Source organism: Gavia stellata, chromosome 15, assembly GCF_030936135.1.
Source record: "Gavia stellata isolate bGavSte3 chromosome 15, bGavSte3.hap2, whole genome shotgun sequence".
Taxonomy (NCBI): domain Eukaryota; kingdom Metazoa; phylum Chordata; class Aves; order Gaviiformes; family Gaviidae; genus Gavia; species Gavia stellata.
The window spans coordinates 9,565,229-9,581,417 of record NC_082608.1 but is presented as its reverse complement, the minus strand read 5'-3'; the positions used below and the strand labels follow the sequence as shown (position 1 = coordinate 9,581,417).

The 16,189-nt window shown below is 41.1% G+C and overlaps 1 protein-coding gene across 1 annotated transcript; it reads left to right on the top strand.

Moving 5' to 3' along the window:
* Positions 1-10,901: 10,901 nt before the first annotated feature.
* Positions 10,902-14,054, top strand: LOC104261545 (cytochrome b-c1 complex subunit Rieske, mitochondrial). Its single transcript, XM_059824830.1, has 2 exons — positions 10,902-11,112; positions 13,259-14,054. The coding sequence occupies exons 1-2, from the start codon at positions 10,902-10,904 to the stop codon at positions 13,867-13,869; spliced, it is 822 nt and encodes a 273-aa protein (XP_059680813.1). The 3' UTR covers positions 13,870-14,054.
* The last annotated feature ends 2,135 nt before the right edge of the window (positions 14,055-16,189 follow it).

Sequence of the window (16,189 nt, the reverse complement as noted above, 5' to 3'; positions counted from 1 at the left end):
ATGTGACCACTAGGAGCTGTAGCTTACCTTGGGGAGGTATTCTGGTATGGCACTGTGGTCAATTTTTCTGCAAAGACACACCTGAGAAAAGCATTTCAATGAGGCTTATGTTGCTGTTAAAGAACGAAACAGCATCACCCTGTTCACACTTTTAAAAGCTTCTCTGCTTATAGTGTCCCCAGAGTGAAATTCTGAAAATATAAAGCAGCATTTTAGAATCCCCAGTTTTTCCTGTAGCCAGCATCCTTGCACGTACTTGCTGTGTCCAGCAAAACACTGGCTAAAGTGAGCCTAGACAGAATACAGATCAACTTTTTTGCTCTGAAGTATTATTTATTTTAAATTTAGATAAGGAATAAATTATTGCTAGTCCTGCTACACTACATTCATGCTGATCTTTTCATGCTATTCTTGATACTAAAGAAGGTAGTGCTATTTTTTAAAGATTTTATATGGGGGGCATGAAGGTGCCCTACATAAGCTAATGATGGCAAAGGGACCTATCTGTTTGGGATTAGTGGAACTGAGAGCTTTAACCCTACACTGCTTTCATTCTGGACTGTAAGCTGCCTGCCAACATTTCGCCTGCTCCTTTGGCACCTCTTCATACTCTTAATTTTCAGCACAGGTGGTAACGTATTCCTTTGGAAAGATGATACAGTTTGTACTATCTACTTTTTGAGAGACGCTTGCAACAGCAGCAACTCTTCTCCTTACCCTGCATAAAACTCATGAAAAATGGGCTCATGATCAATTACTAACATTTCTCTTATATTGTATTATCCATTTTATATAGCAAGGCAGCTTCCAAGTGCATCAGTCTTGTTTTAAGAAAGCCAGCAACTTTTTGCAGGGGAAGGCCATAATACAGAATTAGTGACGTGCCTCAGTGAAGGATACTTTGGAAACTAGACCCTTTTATAAAGTATTACCTTTTGTCTCTTCAGACTTCAGTACAAAAGTGAAAATTTCAGATTTCTTTTCTCCTCAGAAAGTATTTGTCTTCATCACAATGCCATGACACAATTTGTCACTGTTCAGCATAACTGCAGTAACTAAACCTATTTCAAAAGAAAGAAAAATGAAAGCAACCGTAGCAGTAGACAAAGAAAAGAGAACTACCATCAATGGAAAGCCAGTACCAGGCCTCCTTGTTCTAGCTAGTACAATTAGTATTAAATGTTAATAATTCGTATCTCTGTAAGACACACATAGTTACCACTGACTATAATGCAAGCTCCAGTAACACAGGATAAAATTATAGGCATGCATTTACATAAACACTGCAACTACACCCTTTTTCACCTCCCTTCACAGATAACCCCACGCCAACATCATTAAACTAATTTATATCCCTGGCTGGAGAAAAGCAAAAACCCTTCTGCAATTTTCCATTTCCTTTGAATGAGCTTTCAGTCATAATCTACGTTTTTATTCACGTTAACATCCTTTGCTAAGTTTGTATGTGTTTCAATAACTGAAATGAGTGTATTTGCTCTCGATTGCACGGTTCATTTCAGATTAGTGTTAATGTAACTGAACAAGCATTCCACAGAAACTTGTGACAAACAAGATTATCATCTGACCCCCTGAGATTACCCACTGAGACCCACTCGCTGAACTGTTTTGAAAGTTGAGTTTGGCAAATTGAGAAAAATATTTGCATATTCACTGACATAGGAGGTACCTTCTACTTGCATGGGCATGCAGTGGCTTTGTACAATAAAACTAATATTTCCTGTATCTACTGAGAAGCTCATGCATCCTAATATCCCACTGACCTATTTAACAGGCACACTGCGCGGCTATACCTGAATCACCCACCACATATCTAGATCTTCCTTCTCCTGTCACTTCCTATGATAGATCTGTAATTTGTGGTAGAAACGTTTGATATGAATCTCTAAATGACCTTGTATGACCTTGTACTTTGTACTACTAAATTTCATCCTAACTTTTAAAGTTTCCTAATTCTTTCCATATTATACTCTGATTTTTCCCTGAGTAGAGAATGTTTTGTAAGGTTGCCTCAGCGGATTTCATTAGTATGTATCTACTTCTTGCACCAAGGGTCACTAAAAACATGAAAATATGAAATATAACCAATCCGAAAACTTGGAGGAACTCCACTGGGAACCATTAGGAACAGGGTCAGTAGCATGATTATTCTCCTAACCATGCATAAAAAGACAGGAAAAGGCTCTTATTTATTATTTCTACATAGAAGAACAGAAAATAAAGGCATCACATATAAAAAACAAGCAGATAATAATAAAAAAAAAAATCTTTTGCATTATAGGCAGGTTTCCACAAGCTACTACTGAACCAAGTGCTTAGTAATAGTCACAAGAACATTTAGATGATTAAGACTACAGTGTGCAGTTAGCTCAATTCAGGTACCCATTATACATGTATTGTTCTTGATTCCCTGAGGCACACAGAGATCAATACCACAGTTTGAGACCAGGGCCAGCTTTTTTTTCTCAGCTTGATATTTTTAAACTGGATGGTCCCTACAGTAACACAGACCTGCAGCAATCCAGCTGAAACCAAGGGAGATACATATGTTGCAAACCAGTTACAATTTATTTTAGAATCAAGTCCTACAATTCAACTTAAGCATTCAGATGAGAAAAGGCTACAGGTGAAGTCTGCACGCCTATCATAAGGGGGAGGAAAGAGAGAAAGTTACGACATGTGGACACTTTCATTGCATTAGCTCTTAATGGTATGGCTCTTTATTGACAACAGCTCCAAATATTACAAAAAGCTCTTACTTTGCCATTATCTGCTGCCTGCTGGTTTTAAGCTGGTTAGAGGCCAAGGTCCAACAACCTTGCGTCAGGGAAAAGGATGCAATTACAGGAGAGTCTAATGATGATCAAGATCTGTACTATACACCGTGAAATTGAGAAGAAGTTACTTCCTTTGTCATTCTTTTTATGTTACCCTTCTTACTCTGGCACTTCACCCAAGCCAGGTTTCATAGTGGTACATATCTACACATGTAGTAGCAGATGAGAATTTTTGGCCCTGCATCAAGCAGCATGCTTAGCTCTGGTGCTACTATTCCCTTTCCCTACTTCTGCTTTTCTTAGTCCTAGAAAGATCTCTATTCTGACTAATCAATAATTAAGGTCCTCTGAAATGTTATGAATGTTCTATTTTTGTAACATTTAGGCTTAATTGTGCAACTGTGCGAGATTTGTTAGCAATGACAGAAGAGTAAGTTGTTCCAGCATGTACAGCTAAAGTTTGAAATAACACCTGGGTTTTAACTGACAGAAACCATGACAGTTCCATTCAGCAGACTGAAGAAGAGGCAGTTGCTCCAAACCTCTTTCTATGTACAGCTGTGGTGAGAATTTCTCCCTTGCCCCACACAAACATTGTCAGCTGGGCATCTGACACAAGATGGAGTTCTTCAGATGGATTAATTGTAATAAATATGCAAACAAAGCAAAGGAAGTTTGGATTCTCCTTTGTAAAGCTTTGCAATTTTTAGTCAAAGGTGGTCACAAAATTGAAAACAGTTTGGCTTTGTTTCCATCTGCAGGTATCATAAAAAGCAAGGAATATTTAGTAGTGGAGGCCAGCTGTGAGTCAAACACATGCCCTTCAAGAAGTAAAAGTGTTAGCGATTTTTCAGGAAATATCAAGTGAGAAAGCAAGAGAAAGGGTGAAAACATTTTCCCTCAAACCCACGTTTGTACCGGCTGTCCTTGCTCCAGGCAACTTCATTCAGCCTTCGGCTGCTGCCTTGCCAAGCAGCCTTTGATGTTGCCCCAGGCAATTATCATCTAGCCTTTGGCTTCTGCTTGGTTGGACACCTTTTGTTGCCATTTCTGATTTGTGTGATCAGATCTTACCAATTTCACATATATATGACTCTTTTTGTCCATCTGGACAATTATGTAAATCTTTGATGTAATCTTAGGCTTAGTCTTTTTACTTTTATTTAATTCACTTCAATGGTTTTATTTTCTTTCCTCTCTATAATAGATGCAGAAAATCCCATTTTTCCTGCCCAGTAGAATGCCTCATCTGCTTTGATTTGTCTGTTCATTTTTTGGGTGGGGAGGAGAAATAAGCTTTCTTTGTATTTATCTCATTTTATACTCAAAACATTGAGTGCATGTCTGTCAGAGCCAGATATTCCATGCCCTTCTGCTCAGAGCAATTTATCTTGTCCTTATCAAGCAGGGACGCAACAGATTTAGAATAAGATGGCTGCTAAAGCTGTGAACTCCTGCCCATTACTCCTACATTGATAGCAAAAATAGTAATAAAAAGCTGCTATCAGATTTCTTCTTTGTTCATAATACTTGAACTTATTTCCTCCTTGACTGGGAAAAAGCTGAATTTAGATTAGACTGTAGCAGTCATCATTTCAACTAATTTGGGGAGTGGGAGAGGAATGTTTGACCAACCGAAGGTTAGTAGATTTTTTTTCTCATTTTTACTGTCCATTTTTGATCCTCACTTTTCATATACATCCCTTTTGATCACATCTTGTGACTTTTCAAAGTGATAGGCCAACTTCAAAGAAAAAAAAGTCTAAATATCAAAAGTTCTCCATAGTTTTAACCTTAAACAAACTGTATCACATACACAAATACATCTTCAAATTTATTTAGCAGCTTCCCTAGTACCATACCACAAAACAGAAATCACTGTAATGAATGTTAATTCTGCAAAGGAACTAACTGCAGACATGTGGAGCCACTCTAGCAGTAGGGTGCTCTAATCTAAATAGTCAACAAACTGGAAGACCTCATCTAACGCCTGCAGGCTGTAGACCCCACAACACACCACTACATTAAAGATATATCCTGTTTTGGGAAGTTTACACAAGAAAATGACAACGTATCTATACAAACAAAGATTACCATTAAATAAAATGTATGAAGTACTCTTGCTAGAAATAGCTTTTAAAGGAAAGGCTATATAGTGGAAAGAAAGCAGGGAACTCTTCCATTTTAACTTCCAGAAGCTTCTTGCTCAGTGCACTCCCAGTTCATGTATCTGTGCTCAGCCATGGCACCATGCAGGCACCAGAGCCAGACGCTGCCATCAGCCCCACTCTACGGGTCAGGGCAGCAACATTTGGACTGTATTTCACAAGAATGTCTAAATACTTCTAAGCAAGCAGCTTTCCCTCACTCGTTAGTAAACACACTAACACGAAAGTCTGAATGTTACAGTCACTTCAGTTGGAAGGGACCTTTTGAGATCATCTAGTCCAAACCCCCTGGCTCAAACAGGGTCCCCAAAAGCAGGCTGTCCAGGACTGTGTCCAGTTGGGTTTTGAATATCTCTGCAGATGGAGACTCCACAATCTCTCTGAGCAACCTGCTCCTGCATACAGCTGGACTGTGTTACATCATCTGCACTCTCCCATCTTATAGACATGAGATCACGTAACATGCCTCGAGGCAGGGAGGGCCATCACCTGGGCCACATGGCACTTGTTCGCAGTCATCCTCTACAGCGTGAAAAACCTCATCTTCCAGCGTCATGAAGCAGGACATATCCACTTTACTAACAACGCTCCACAAGTGAAGTTTGGTGGTTTGTTTGTTTTTGTCTTCCTGAATAATCTTATTCACGGAGAAACGAAATGATCATCAATGCAAAAGCAAAAGCAAATGCAAACCCTAAAGTCTCAGGTTTAGTAGCACTGACTTTTCAGAGCACAAAAATAACGCAAGATGGCAAAGAAAGATAACTTCCTGGTAAGATCAAATTGCTTGGGGTGACCAACATTTTAGCAAAAAGCCAGCCAAGTTCTGCAGTTAATATCTGAAGAAAACATAAACACAAGAATAAAATACTATGTAAAAAAAGGCACTGAAGAACCACTGCACATGCCCAAACACATTATAACAATACGCTGCAACTATTTCGTAATACTGCAACCCTGACATCTTATAGCTTTTGTATTAATGCAAATGAACTTTTAACTTACTTTAAAAGGACAGGAACATTAAGCAGTATAAATTTTCATGAGGCTAACACTCCTGTGAATGCACAAAAGCCATCACAGAAGCCTGTTTACATGTTTTACAGAATACTATATTGGAATTTAACTTTCAGATTTGGCTAGAAAACACTTGCTCGATACTGATGCTCGGGAACATAAGCCTAACAGCAGTTCTCAAAGAAACACCTACACAACACTGGAATATACTTAGTCACTTTAAAATTAAAATTACTCTTTTTTTTTTGGACTCTGATAACAGAATGTGGTGCCTTTTTTGTTGAAATATTTTCATGTTTTAACCATCTTCTGACCACACTGTAATTTGAAATCAGTCTTACGTCTTTAAAAAAATTTACAACCATGTTTTCCAAAAAAATCATGGCTACCTCATTTTGTCAAAAGTCTCTAGAGGTAGCAAGCACATTTTGCCAAACATCTCTGGGAACAGCAGAATCAGAAAAATACATCGTTTGGGATGAGGCCACATCTGCCCCGTCCCAAACATCTGAGCTGGGTTAGCAAATTCAAAACTTAGATCACTGTCAAAACTCAGAATCCTTAAAAAAACCCACAAAACAACAACAAAAAAATTCCCGAAACCCACAACTGATAACAGACCCTTCTACAAACACTAGCTCAGATCCTCAGTCTCATGGTGAAACACCAAGTATCTACAGCATACTAATATCCAATGGCCTTAGCAGAAACTCCTCTTGCCCCGTTAGAACTTTTTTGGTTCCAATCAGATCTTTACCATGACCATGATAATTTTGTAATCTGTTAGGGAACAGAAAATAAGATTATGTTTCTGTAGCTCTCTTCCTCTTAAATGAAATAACGTTTGTAAAACTTGTGCTGTTAAAATGGGTCTTACTAGTTTTCTCTCCCCCTGCTTGAATATTGTTTATTTCCACCTGTACATTGATTGATAGCCCCAGCAGTTTCTACAAATTACCTTTCCTGTAGAATATTATTATGGTGTCCTGTAATTACCACATCACTACTAACTACAGCTACCAACAGCACAGTGCGCTGAGTTAGGTAAATCATTATCTACCCAGGCTTAGATGTCACAAACTTGCTGGGAAAGAAAGAAATTATAGATCAATACTACTGGAACTGGAATGATCCATCCCACTTAATTAGAACTACCATATTTCCATGCATTTCAGACAACAGTTAAAAAGATTCAGTGAATTACTTATATGAAAAAGTCAAACCCTTAAATAAATCTTAGTAAGGCCAGACCCTAAACTACCACTCCACAGAGACAGGTTTTTTTAATGTACAATTATAAAGTAATTTAGTAGTAACACTATTAGCAACAGCTGAATTTCAAAACAATAGCTCCTTATACAGCCAGTATGAAACACTAAAGCTTCACAGCCTTGCATGAATGGACTGGGTTGACTAGCTGAGAAATTGTGGTTAGATTTGTAGAAGATGGTTTAGCTCAAATGTCTTCACAACATATCTCTGTGTAAAGCTTATCCCACATTTTGGGAAAATTTCAGAAGTCTGAGCTAGTTAAAAGGCTTGACTGGAGCACATATGCACCTACTAGCGTATCCACCTAGTATCAAACTAAATCTTACCATTGGAAGCTGTGACAAATCAACCATGAGACTGATACTAGAATGTAAAATAAATTTGGAAAAAAACCCTAAACCCTACAGATATTTATTTATTCACCCTAGTTGTTAGTGGAAGAATGGATCTTTCCTCTAGTCTGGGATTCACCTGTGTGATGTTATCTATCGCCCTCTTATCCTTGCAATTAACCCAAACAAGTTTTCGGTGGGAATATCATGCCAAATTGAGTGGTTACTACGGAGAACTGGAACCTTGCCCAGGGGAAGGACATTGTTAGAGAGCTGGGTTGGTGCTTCCAACAAGAGACGCCCGTTCTGTTTTACAGTGCTGCTGCCTGACCAGAAGCCTGTCTGTACGTCCAGCCTGCAGCGCTGCGGAGGCAGCCAACAGCTTCCCTGTTGCAAAGGGAGGAAGGACTATTATGGCATTCTGCCTTCTTGTCTCTTGAAAGTGCTGCCCCTCCTCAGTGTGAGTGGCCTGTACCTGCCAAGATTCATTTTATGAACTGAACTACAACCTCCAGAATAGCCATTGGGAGTGGATTTGGTTTTAATTTGCCTGGAGGATGTGATTTGCTGCTTGTTGCAAAAGGGAAGGAGCTGACAGCAGCATTGTTTTGTTTCAGATTATTTTTCAGTGCAGTCAAAAGGGTGAAGTCACACGTATTGTCTAATGAAAGAAACCAAGCACACGAATGAATCGATATTTGTCTTGCACGCTGCTGGCACATCCTCTTAGAAGATGTACTTTTAAAAACAACAACAAAAAAAATTATTTCCCTTTGAGAAGCTGCACAGAGTAATACCATCAGACATTTTATGAGTACCCTGGCAGGTCAAGCCAAATCTATTGCTGTCTATCAGACCAAATGTAGAGTATTCTTACCAGAAGAAATATTTAAATCTACCAAAATATTTTCTTTAGTATTAATATTCTTAAATACTTTCATTTGCCTGTGTCCACACAGGGACAAGAGTGTGCATGGCAAAAAAAATTCATTCTAGAAATAGAGCTTCTTATTCAGCTTTTTGCTACTCAAAAATATGGCAGGAACTTTTGGAAAATAACGCTTTCTATCTTCAGGAAAGCAACTTTGTACGTTCTTCATAAATAATCAAAATACTTCACAGATACCCAAAGAGTACTGAAATTTCTTCCCTTAATGGAAAAGCATTTAAGGTACATAGGAGGGGGAAGGGTGAGGGTTTTTTATGCTAACTGCACAGATCTAAGTATGCAACAATATACAAGCTTCCTGTACCAGTCACACAGCTGAATGAAACTGATCTGAGTGAAGATAAAAATTGGACTCGTGTTTGCATCTCTGCCCATGTTTGCGATTGAGAATGGAAGAAATATATTTTGGGCAGTAATTACAGCTGCTGTGTTCCTTCACCCTCCTAATCACTGATGATAAGAATGAGTTTCTGGGGAACTATTTGACTTCCCCAGCAGTCTGAGCTCTAGACTGAACGTGCTGACGAGCAATGGAAAACACTGAAGCTGTGGCAGCTGGAGGCTGCCCGCAGAACTGTGTTATGAACACAAGTGTCTTGTAAAACATGTTTTGCATTTTTCAAACTTGATGTAAAATCTATCACTCGCCAATTTCCTATGATGAGCTGAAAAAAAAATTTTCCCCCTTTGCAACTGATCCAGCAGGACTATAAAAAGACAAAAAAGATAAGCTAAGAAAAAAGAAATAAAAAGGAGTAAAAATCATACGCTGCACAAGGAACAGGAGAAATAATAAAGGACATGTTATTCCAGAAGTACCATAGTTTTCTTTCAAGTAATGTTTCTGAGTATTTACACACCTCCAAATCGTATTGGATTGTAAGAGCAGCAAGGGAAGAGAACATGTTAACCCTCTCCAAGGTATTTTGGGATCACATTGCTTTGTTTAACGAATCTGTATCCTGCAGAAAAGGCACAGGACCACTCACGTGTTCCCGCAGTGTTTCCTGAACCCTTCTTTGAAATGTTCTAAAGTTTAATGACTTAAATTTGCTCGCCAGCATCATCAGAGGTATTCTAGGATAGGACTTCAATACACTTACTGTCCTTTCAAAATATTAAGCAGAAATACCTCAACAAAGAAAACAATTACAGTAACAGAGAAAAAAAGTATGTTTGTAATAGTGCTTAACTGTTTTGTATGAAATGAGGTAATGCCAAGAAGAGGAAAATCAGCAACCAAAGCACTTTATGTGAACAGACCTCCTTGGAGTACCAAACCCAAACCTGACTCTGGAGTTAACAGCACTAACAAGACAGCTAAAAACTTTCCCAGCCAGTCCCAGACCTGGCAGGAGACAGGCACAGGTGGGACAAGCCCCATCGCCACCCCTAAGTTACTCTAACTGTAATAGAGGGGAAGCCGGAGGTGGGAACACGAGACGAAACTCATACCTGGCACACAGTGAGCACAAATATTTTCAGACAGTAGCTTCTCCAAAGAAAGCAACTGTCATATATTCGGGCTAATCCGATACAGCATTTGTTCCTGACAACGCCTAAAACTCAGCAAAGATCAAGACCCTTTTGTGCTTGGCATTGTACACGGTTGCTGAAAGTACTCTTTGCCCTCAAGGTCTAATCGCTGAAGTAGGTAATGTAATCAAGCTTTTGGAGGGAAAAAAAGGTACCTCGAGATTAAAAAAAAAGATGAAAGGTTAAGAACACTGTAAGGAATTGAGATTAATTCCTACAGTTCCTGGCTAAGAGACAGACAATACTATCTCCGCTCGCCTGCCAGCCTCACCACATCAAAGCCATCAAAGGCTTGTTACTTATCACAGCCCAGGACACCCATTGCGTCACCTGCACGCCGTATCCCCCTTTCCACAAACTCCACCAGATCCAGCCTGACGTTATCCCTACGATTTCACGATCCCATTTTGCGTCACTGGACGGGGCGTGACGACCATTCCCCCCAAGCCCCCTCGCTGCCTGCATCCCACCCCTCCCGCCACCACAGCGCTCTATTAAGGCGCCCCCCACTCGCAGCCCCGCGGTTCAAGGGCTGCTCCAGCCGGGGAGCTCCCGCAGCCGCCGTTTTCGCGGGGCTCCCCCTCCCCCGCCGGGCAGCTGCGGTCACAGCAGCACTGAGACGCCCCCCGGGAACGGAGCGCCGCAGCGGCAGCTCCGCCTCAGGGCTGCGGCTGCGTCATAGGCAAGCGCGGGCAAGAGCAGCGCCACCCCCCGCGCCGTACCCGGTGACGCTACCGCCTCCCGGCGCTGCTGTGACGCCGCCAGCGCGCGTGCGCAGTCTCCCGCCGCCAGGAAGGTCGCAGCGGTGACCGGCTCAGCAGCCGCCGCCGCCATGTTGTCCGTCGCCGCCCGCTCCGGGCCCTTCGCGCCCTACCTGTCGGCCGCGGCGCACGCCGTGCCCGGCCCGCTGAAGCCGCTGGCGCCGGCGGTGGCGCGTCGGGCCGAGAAGGTGCCGCTGGACCTGAAGCGGCCTCTGCTCTGCCGGGAGTCGATGAACGGCCGGTCGGCCCGGGGGGGCCTCGTCGCCGGCGCCAGCCTCAACGGTGCGGGGCGGGGGTCGGGAGGCCGCGGGCCGGGTGCTGGGGGAGCCGCTCGGGGCGGGGGCGGGCGGCGGCCGCGTCCCGACAGCTCAGCGGGCGGGCGCCGGGCCCGGCCGCCATCCCGGGCGGGACGGGGCTTGGGGCGGCAAGTGCCGGGGCACCGCACGACCGCGGGCGGCGAGATGGGAGAGCTGCCGCCTCCGTCAGCGCTCCTCGGTCCCCGCTCGGCCCGCGCCCGGGGCGGGGGGGGAAGAGGGGACTCGCCGCAGCCGCCGGCGAGGGTGTCCTCAGCGCCCGAGGTCGGGCCTGGCGGGTTGGGGGAAGCGGAGTCGTGAGTTGAGAGGTTCTGACTTTTGCTTTTTTTTAAAAACAAATATTTGATTCCCAGTTGTCATGATGACGGTGACACACGTTTATGACTACAGAGTTACGAGCACTTGAAAGTGTGCTTCCTTTCGTGACTCGGGGGTGGATGTTTATTTTGCAGTTGGGAAGTTACAGGCGAATTCTGTTTAGTTGGATAAGGGATTTAGCTGAGGGGCATCAAAGCAGAGATGTGCAGTGAGCACACGCGCAGAGCTTTACTGTTGCAGAAAACCAGCTCTAGCAGTGAATTCACTATGTCAAAACCATCACTGTTTCCTCTTTTGAAATTCCTGTTTTTCCCCCTAGTTCATGCAGCGTTCAGAAAAGCATTAGCCAAGTAAAGGTAGTCCCAAGTCGTTCTTGCAGAACCTGACTTCCAGCAAAGGGCAGTGGTTCTCCATGAAACAGCCATGTAAGTCTTGGAGATGGCAATGCCTTGTGGAAGATGCTCTGTAGTGATCAGAACTACATACTTCACCTGACCCTCAACTGTAAAGGATACGTTCAGAGGAAAATTCTACAAATCCATAACTAATGTAGCTGGCGTTTAGTCTTATTCTTCATTTTAATTAACATCAAGCATGCTTTTCACTGATTATAAGGAATTTTTAGAAGTTAAGCATATTGCTTGTTACTAAAAGTGAAATATTTTAAGTTTTGGTACTGAAATAAATTAGTACGGTTTCTCTCTCAGAATTCTGAATTTCAGTTTAATTTCTCTGCAGTTAAAATCCTACAGCAAATAGCTTCTCTATGCTGAGTTACTTATAAATAAATGTAAATATTTTCCCTATTATATTGCATATAAATCCCTAGGAGTTATTTTAAGTACTTTGAGAGAATGGTTTTTATTAACCTCTCTTAACTTTGTGCCAGCTGAAAGAAAAAAAAATGAAGACTAAATAGTTCTTCTCAAATAACAGAGGTTGCACTTTCGCAAGTAGTATGTTCTGTCTTTAGTGTGTCCTTTTCTTCGGCTTACAGATTTTTATTGAGGGAAGCAGCTTTCTTTTGCTGGAGAGACTAACAGAAGGCCTCTTGGTTGGCCGTCACATCTTGTTAGTGTAGCACACAGGTTTGACATGGGAATCTCACTTGAAAAGCTTGGGAATTGGACAGTTAATAGTTTTATCCCTAAATCCTTCCATGAAGTGAGCCTGGCAAATAGGGGACTGTAGGTTTAAAAATTATTTTCTGGTGCAGTTAGCTTTGACAACAGTTTAATATAAAGGGGGATTCCTGATATTGCATTTCTAATCTTAAAAATGCTTAACCACACACTTAAGATTGTTAAAGGCATAGAAGTTGCTCAAGTCAAAGGAAAGCACAAAAGCGTTAAGCTACAGATGTGCAAAGTTCACTAAATCAAATTTCTTCATAGCAATTTTTTTCAGGGAAACATTTGAATGGAAAACAGGTCTGTCTTTTCTTAGCTAGTCGTGGTATCCTGTAGGAGTTTTTCTTTGAAATCTTCTGAAAAAACAGTTCACTTTAAACCCCGAACTTCTCCCAGATTTTTCTGCACCCTTATCAGGCTTCATGTCATTTTCAAAGAATAGGTAAAACGGTTTCACAAATCACCTGTTCATCTACGGAAAATACCTTCTGGAAACCATTTTCCTACAACTTAAAATTGAAGTGTATAATTAGTAGAATCCTACCCAGACTTGGGAATAACTTTTGCCTGTTATTCCAAAAATGCAATTAAAGAAGTATAACTTAAAATACATCATAATATTTTTTTACCTGAAAGTGTTGTCATTTCATATTCTTTTTCTTGCAGCACCTGCCAGCGTTCGTTGCGTCCATAATGATGTCGTGGTACCTGACTTCTCTGCCTATCGTCGTCAAGATGTGCTGGATGCCACCACAAATTCTCAAGGCAGCAGTGAAGCCAGAAAAGGGTTTTCGTACCTGGTGACTGCAACAACATGTGTAGCAACTGCATATGCTGCTAAGAATGTTGTCACCCAGTTTATTTCCAGCCTGAGTGCCTCTGCTGATGTGCTAGCATTGTCAAAGATTGAGATCAAGTTATCTGACATTCCAGAAGGCAAGAACATGGCTTTCAAGTGGAGAGGGAAGCCCCTTTTTGTGCGTCACAGAACCCAGGCAGAGATTACTCAGGAAGCTGAAGTTGATCTGTCTAAACTGAGGGATCCGCAGCATGACTTAGACAGAGTAAAGAAACCAGAATGGGTCATATTAGTAGGCGTCTGCACTCATCTTGGTTGTGTACCCATTGCTAACTCTGGAGATTTTGGCGGTTACTACTGCCCTTGCCATGGGTCCCATTATGATGCTTCTGGCAGAATCAGGAAAGGTCCCGCTCCCTATAACCTTGAGGTTCCGACTTACCAGTTTCTTGGTGATGACGTAGTGGTTGTTGGCTGAAAAACACGGTGCTTGCTCACTTCCGTGTTCCTGTGAATGTACACTCAAAAGGGTTAACTGAGATTCTGGAATACTGTAAAACCAGATGATTCTGAAAACATATTAGATGCCTAGATTCTCAAGCAGAAGTATGTTCGAATACTTCCCTGTGTTCAATTTTAATAAAAACTTGGAGTGAGCACTTGTTCCTGACTTATAATAATGTGTATTTATTTGTGTACTGACTCATAGTGTGTCTGGTCAAAGAGATACTACAGCAGACCCAGAATATGTTTATGGGGCCCTCCTGAAGGGCTGCTGATTCAAGGTAGACACTGAACTACAAAGCCATTGTTTGCTTAATACCACATATTTTGATTATTGGTGGTTTTTTTGTTTTTACTGCATTATGGGAAGAAAAAAGATCTTGCTATGAACTTCTAACAGTGTTTGGAGTAAGTTTCATTATGGAATCCTGCGAGATGCAATCCTTTTCCTTCCAGTGTATTTTTTTGTTTGTTTGTTTTCAAAGGAAGTGAAGGAAAAAGTAAATAAAAACCTACCTAGAAAGAAAACTCTTTTACATTGTTCAGAGGCAGCTTATAATTGTTTGCCTACAATTACCATTCTAGGTAAGCAATTCTAATTGAGCTTGTAAAATTACAATGTAATTTTATGATGAGGTGGACGAAAACAGGCATGTCATGTTAGAATTACAAAATTATTTACTTGCCAATAAGGCTTGATCTTATGCATATCTAAACACGGGATCACGTGCTTAGGACACTGAAAAATCTGTGACACTTTTCCAGAAGTAGTAAGTTGAGAAGGAAGTAAAGAGGGAAATCCAAGTTTTACAAAGGGTGAAAAATAAATCATTAAGAACCACTCTGTCTAGACTAATCTCTGATGTTAGACATAGCAAAAGGTTGTGTTGCCATCAGTAATATTTTAAGACACGATGTGTGTGATAATTATCATTTCATATTGCCTATAGGCTAAGCTCAATAAAGGCCAAAACTTTAAAACCTCTCTTGCATTGATGCTGACTCTGAAGGCATGGAGAAACAAATGCAGCCTGAAATAGATCTTTTAACCAGCATTGGTCCTGCTAGAACAAAACAAAGCCAGCAATTAATTCCCTACAGTACATGAGGAGAAACAAGGTTTGCTGTTTCCAGAACAAAAAAATAACCCTCCACCAAACTATCTCGTCATTCTTGTTTGCTTCACCTTCTACTGTTCTGTGAATGCTTCTGTCTTGCGCTGCATTAATGTGCTCCTCTGGTTGCAAAACAGAAAATACAATCCTCAGAATTCCCTGGGTCTGGAATGTTTAGCCTCACATATACCTTATGTAAAGCTATGATGACAGCTGGGTTAAAGCTGAAGTTTTAAATACGACTAATCAGAATACCGATGCATATAGATCACCTGTTCTCAGACAATTCAGTGAAAAAAAAGACCATAGATGACTACTACAGAAGTTCTTAGGTATGCATGTTACACCATTTCATAAAGTTGAGCTTTACACCTGATCACTATGTCCACAAAAACATTCTCAAGAACTTTTTTTGGTATAATGAATCATGCTAAACCAGTACTGAGAGAGATGTTCTCAAACTTGTATCTAAAGAATGGGTATTCATGTATGTGCCTTGTATTACAGTGTTGATCTTTTCTCAAATTTTGTATTTCAAGAAAAGCAGCTTAGTAACTCCTGAAGTAGCATTAGAGCATTGCTCAGCTGCTGTCAAGTAGCTACTCTTACCTCATCCTAAAAATGTTTTTAGCCCACAGGTTACATTATTTAGTCCTAACGTTTGTTTGCATAATCACTAAGTAATTGTGGTATCAGTAAATTTGGCCCTGTAAAGCAAGGAATGGCCAGGGCAGTTTGAGCTGACACGTGAACACAGTGAAAGCTGGAGTAGTTGTATCACAGCGGGGCTTAAAGGGTCACACATAAAATTACTTGCACAGAATAAGCTGTTACTTAAATTACATCAAACTGACACAATCAAATCTTACCATTCTACAACGAATGCAGCACCATGACATCGAACGCATTTGAGAACAAAACTGCAGCTTTTACTGTAAAAATGAGATGCCAGCAATGCCTTTTTTCACCAGACTGATGACATAGCAGTTGAAGAAGCTGAAGTATTGATTCTTAGGCAATACAGATGTGATAGTTTCCATACTCTCTTCAGTTAAAGGCTTGGTACTTTTAAAGCGGAAAAAAAAATCATTCATCATGGGCCAAGCGTGCCTTAGAAAAGAATCAGGATTTACTAGAATTTGAGAAATAATGTAAGGAGTTAACAGCCTCAAACCTCCA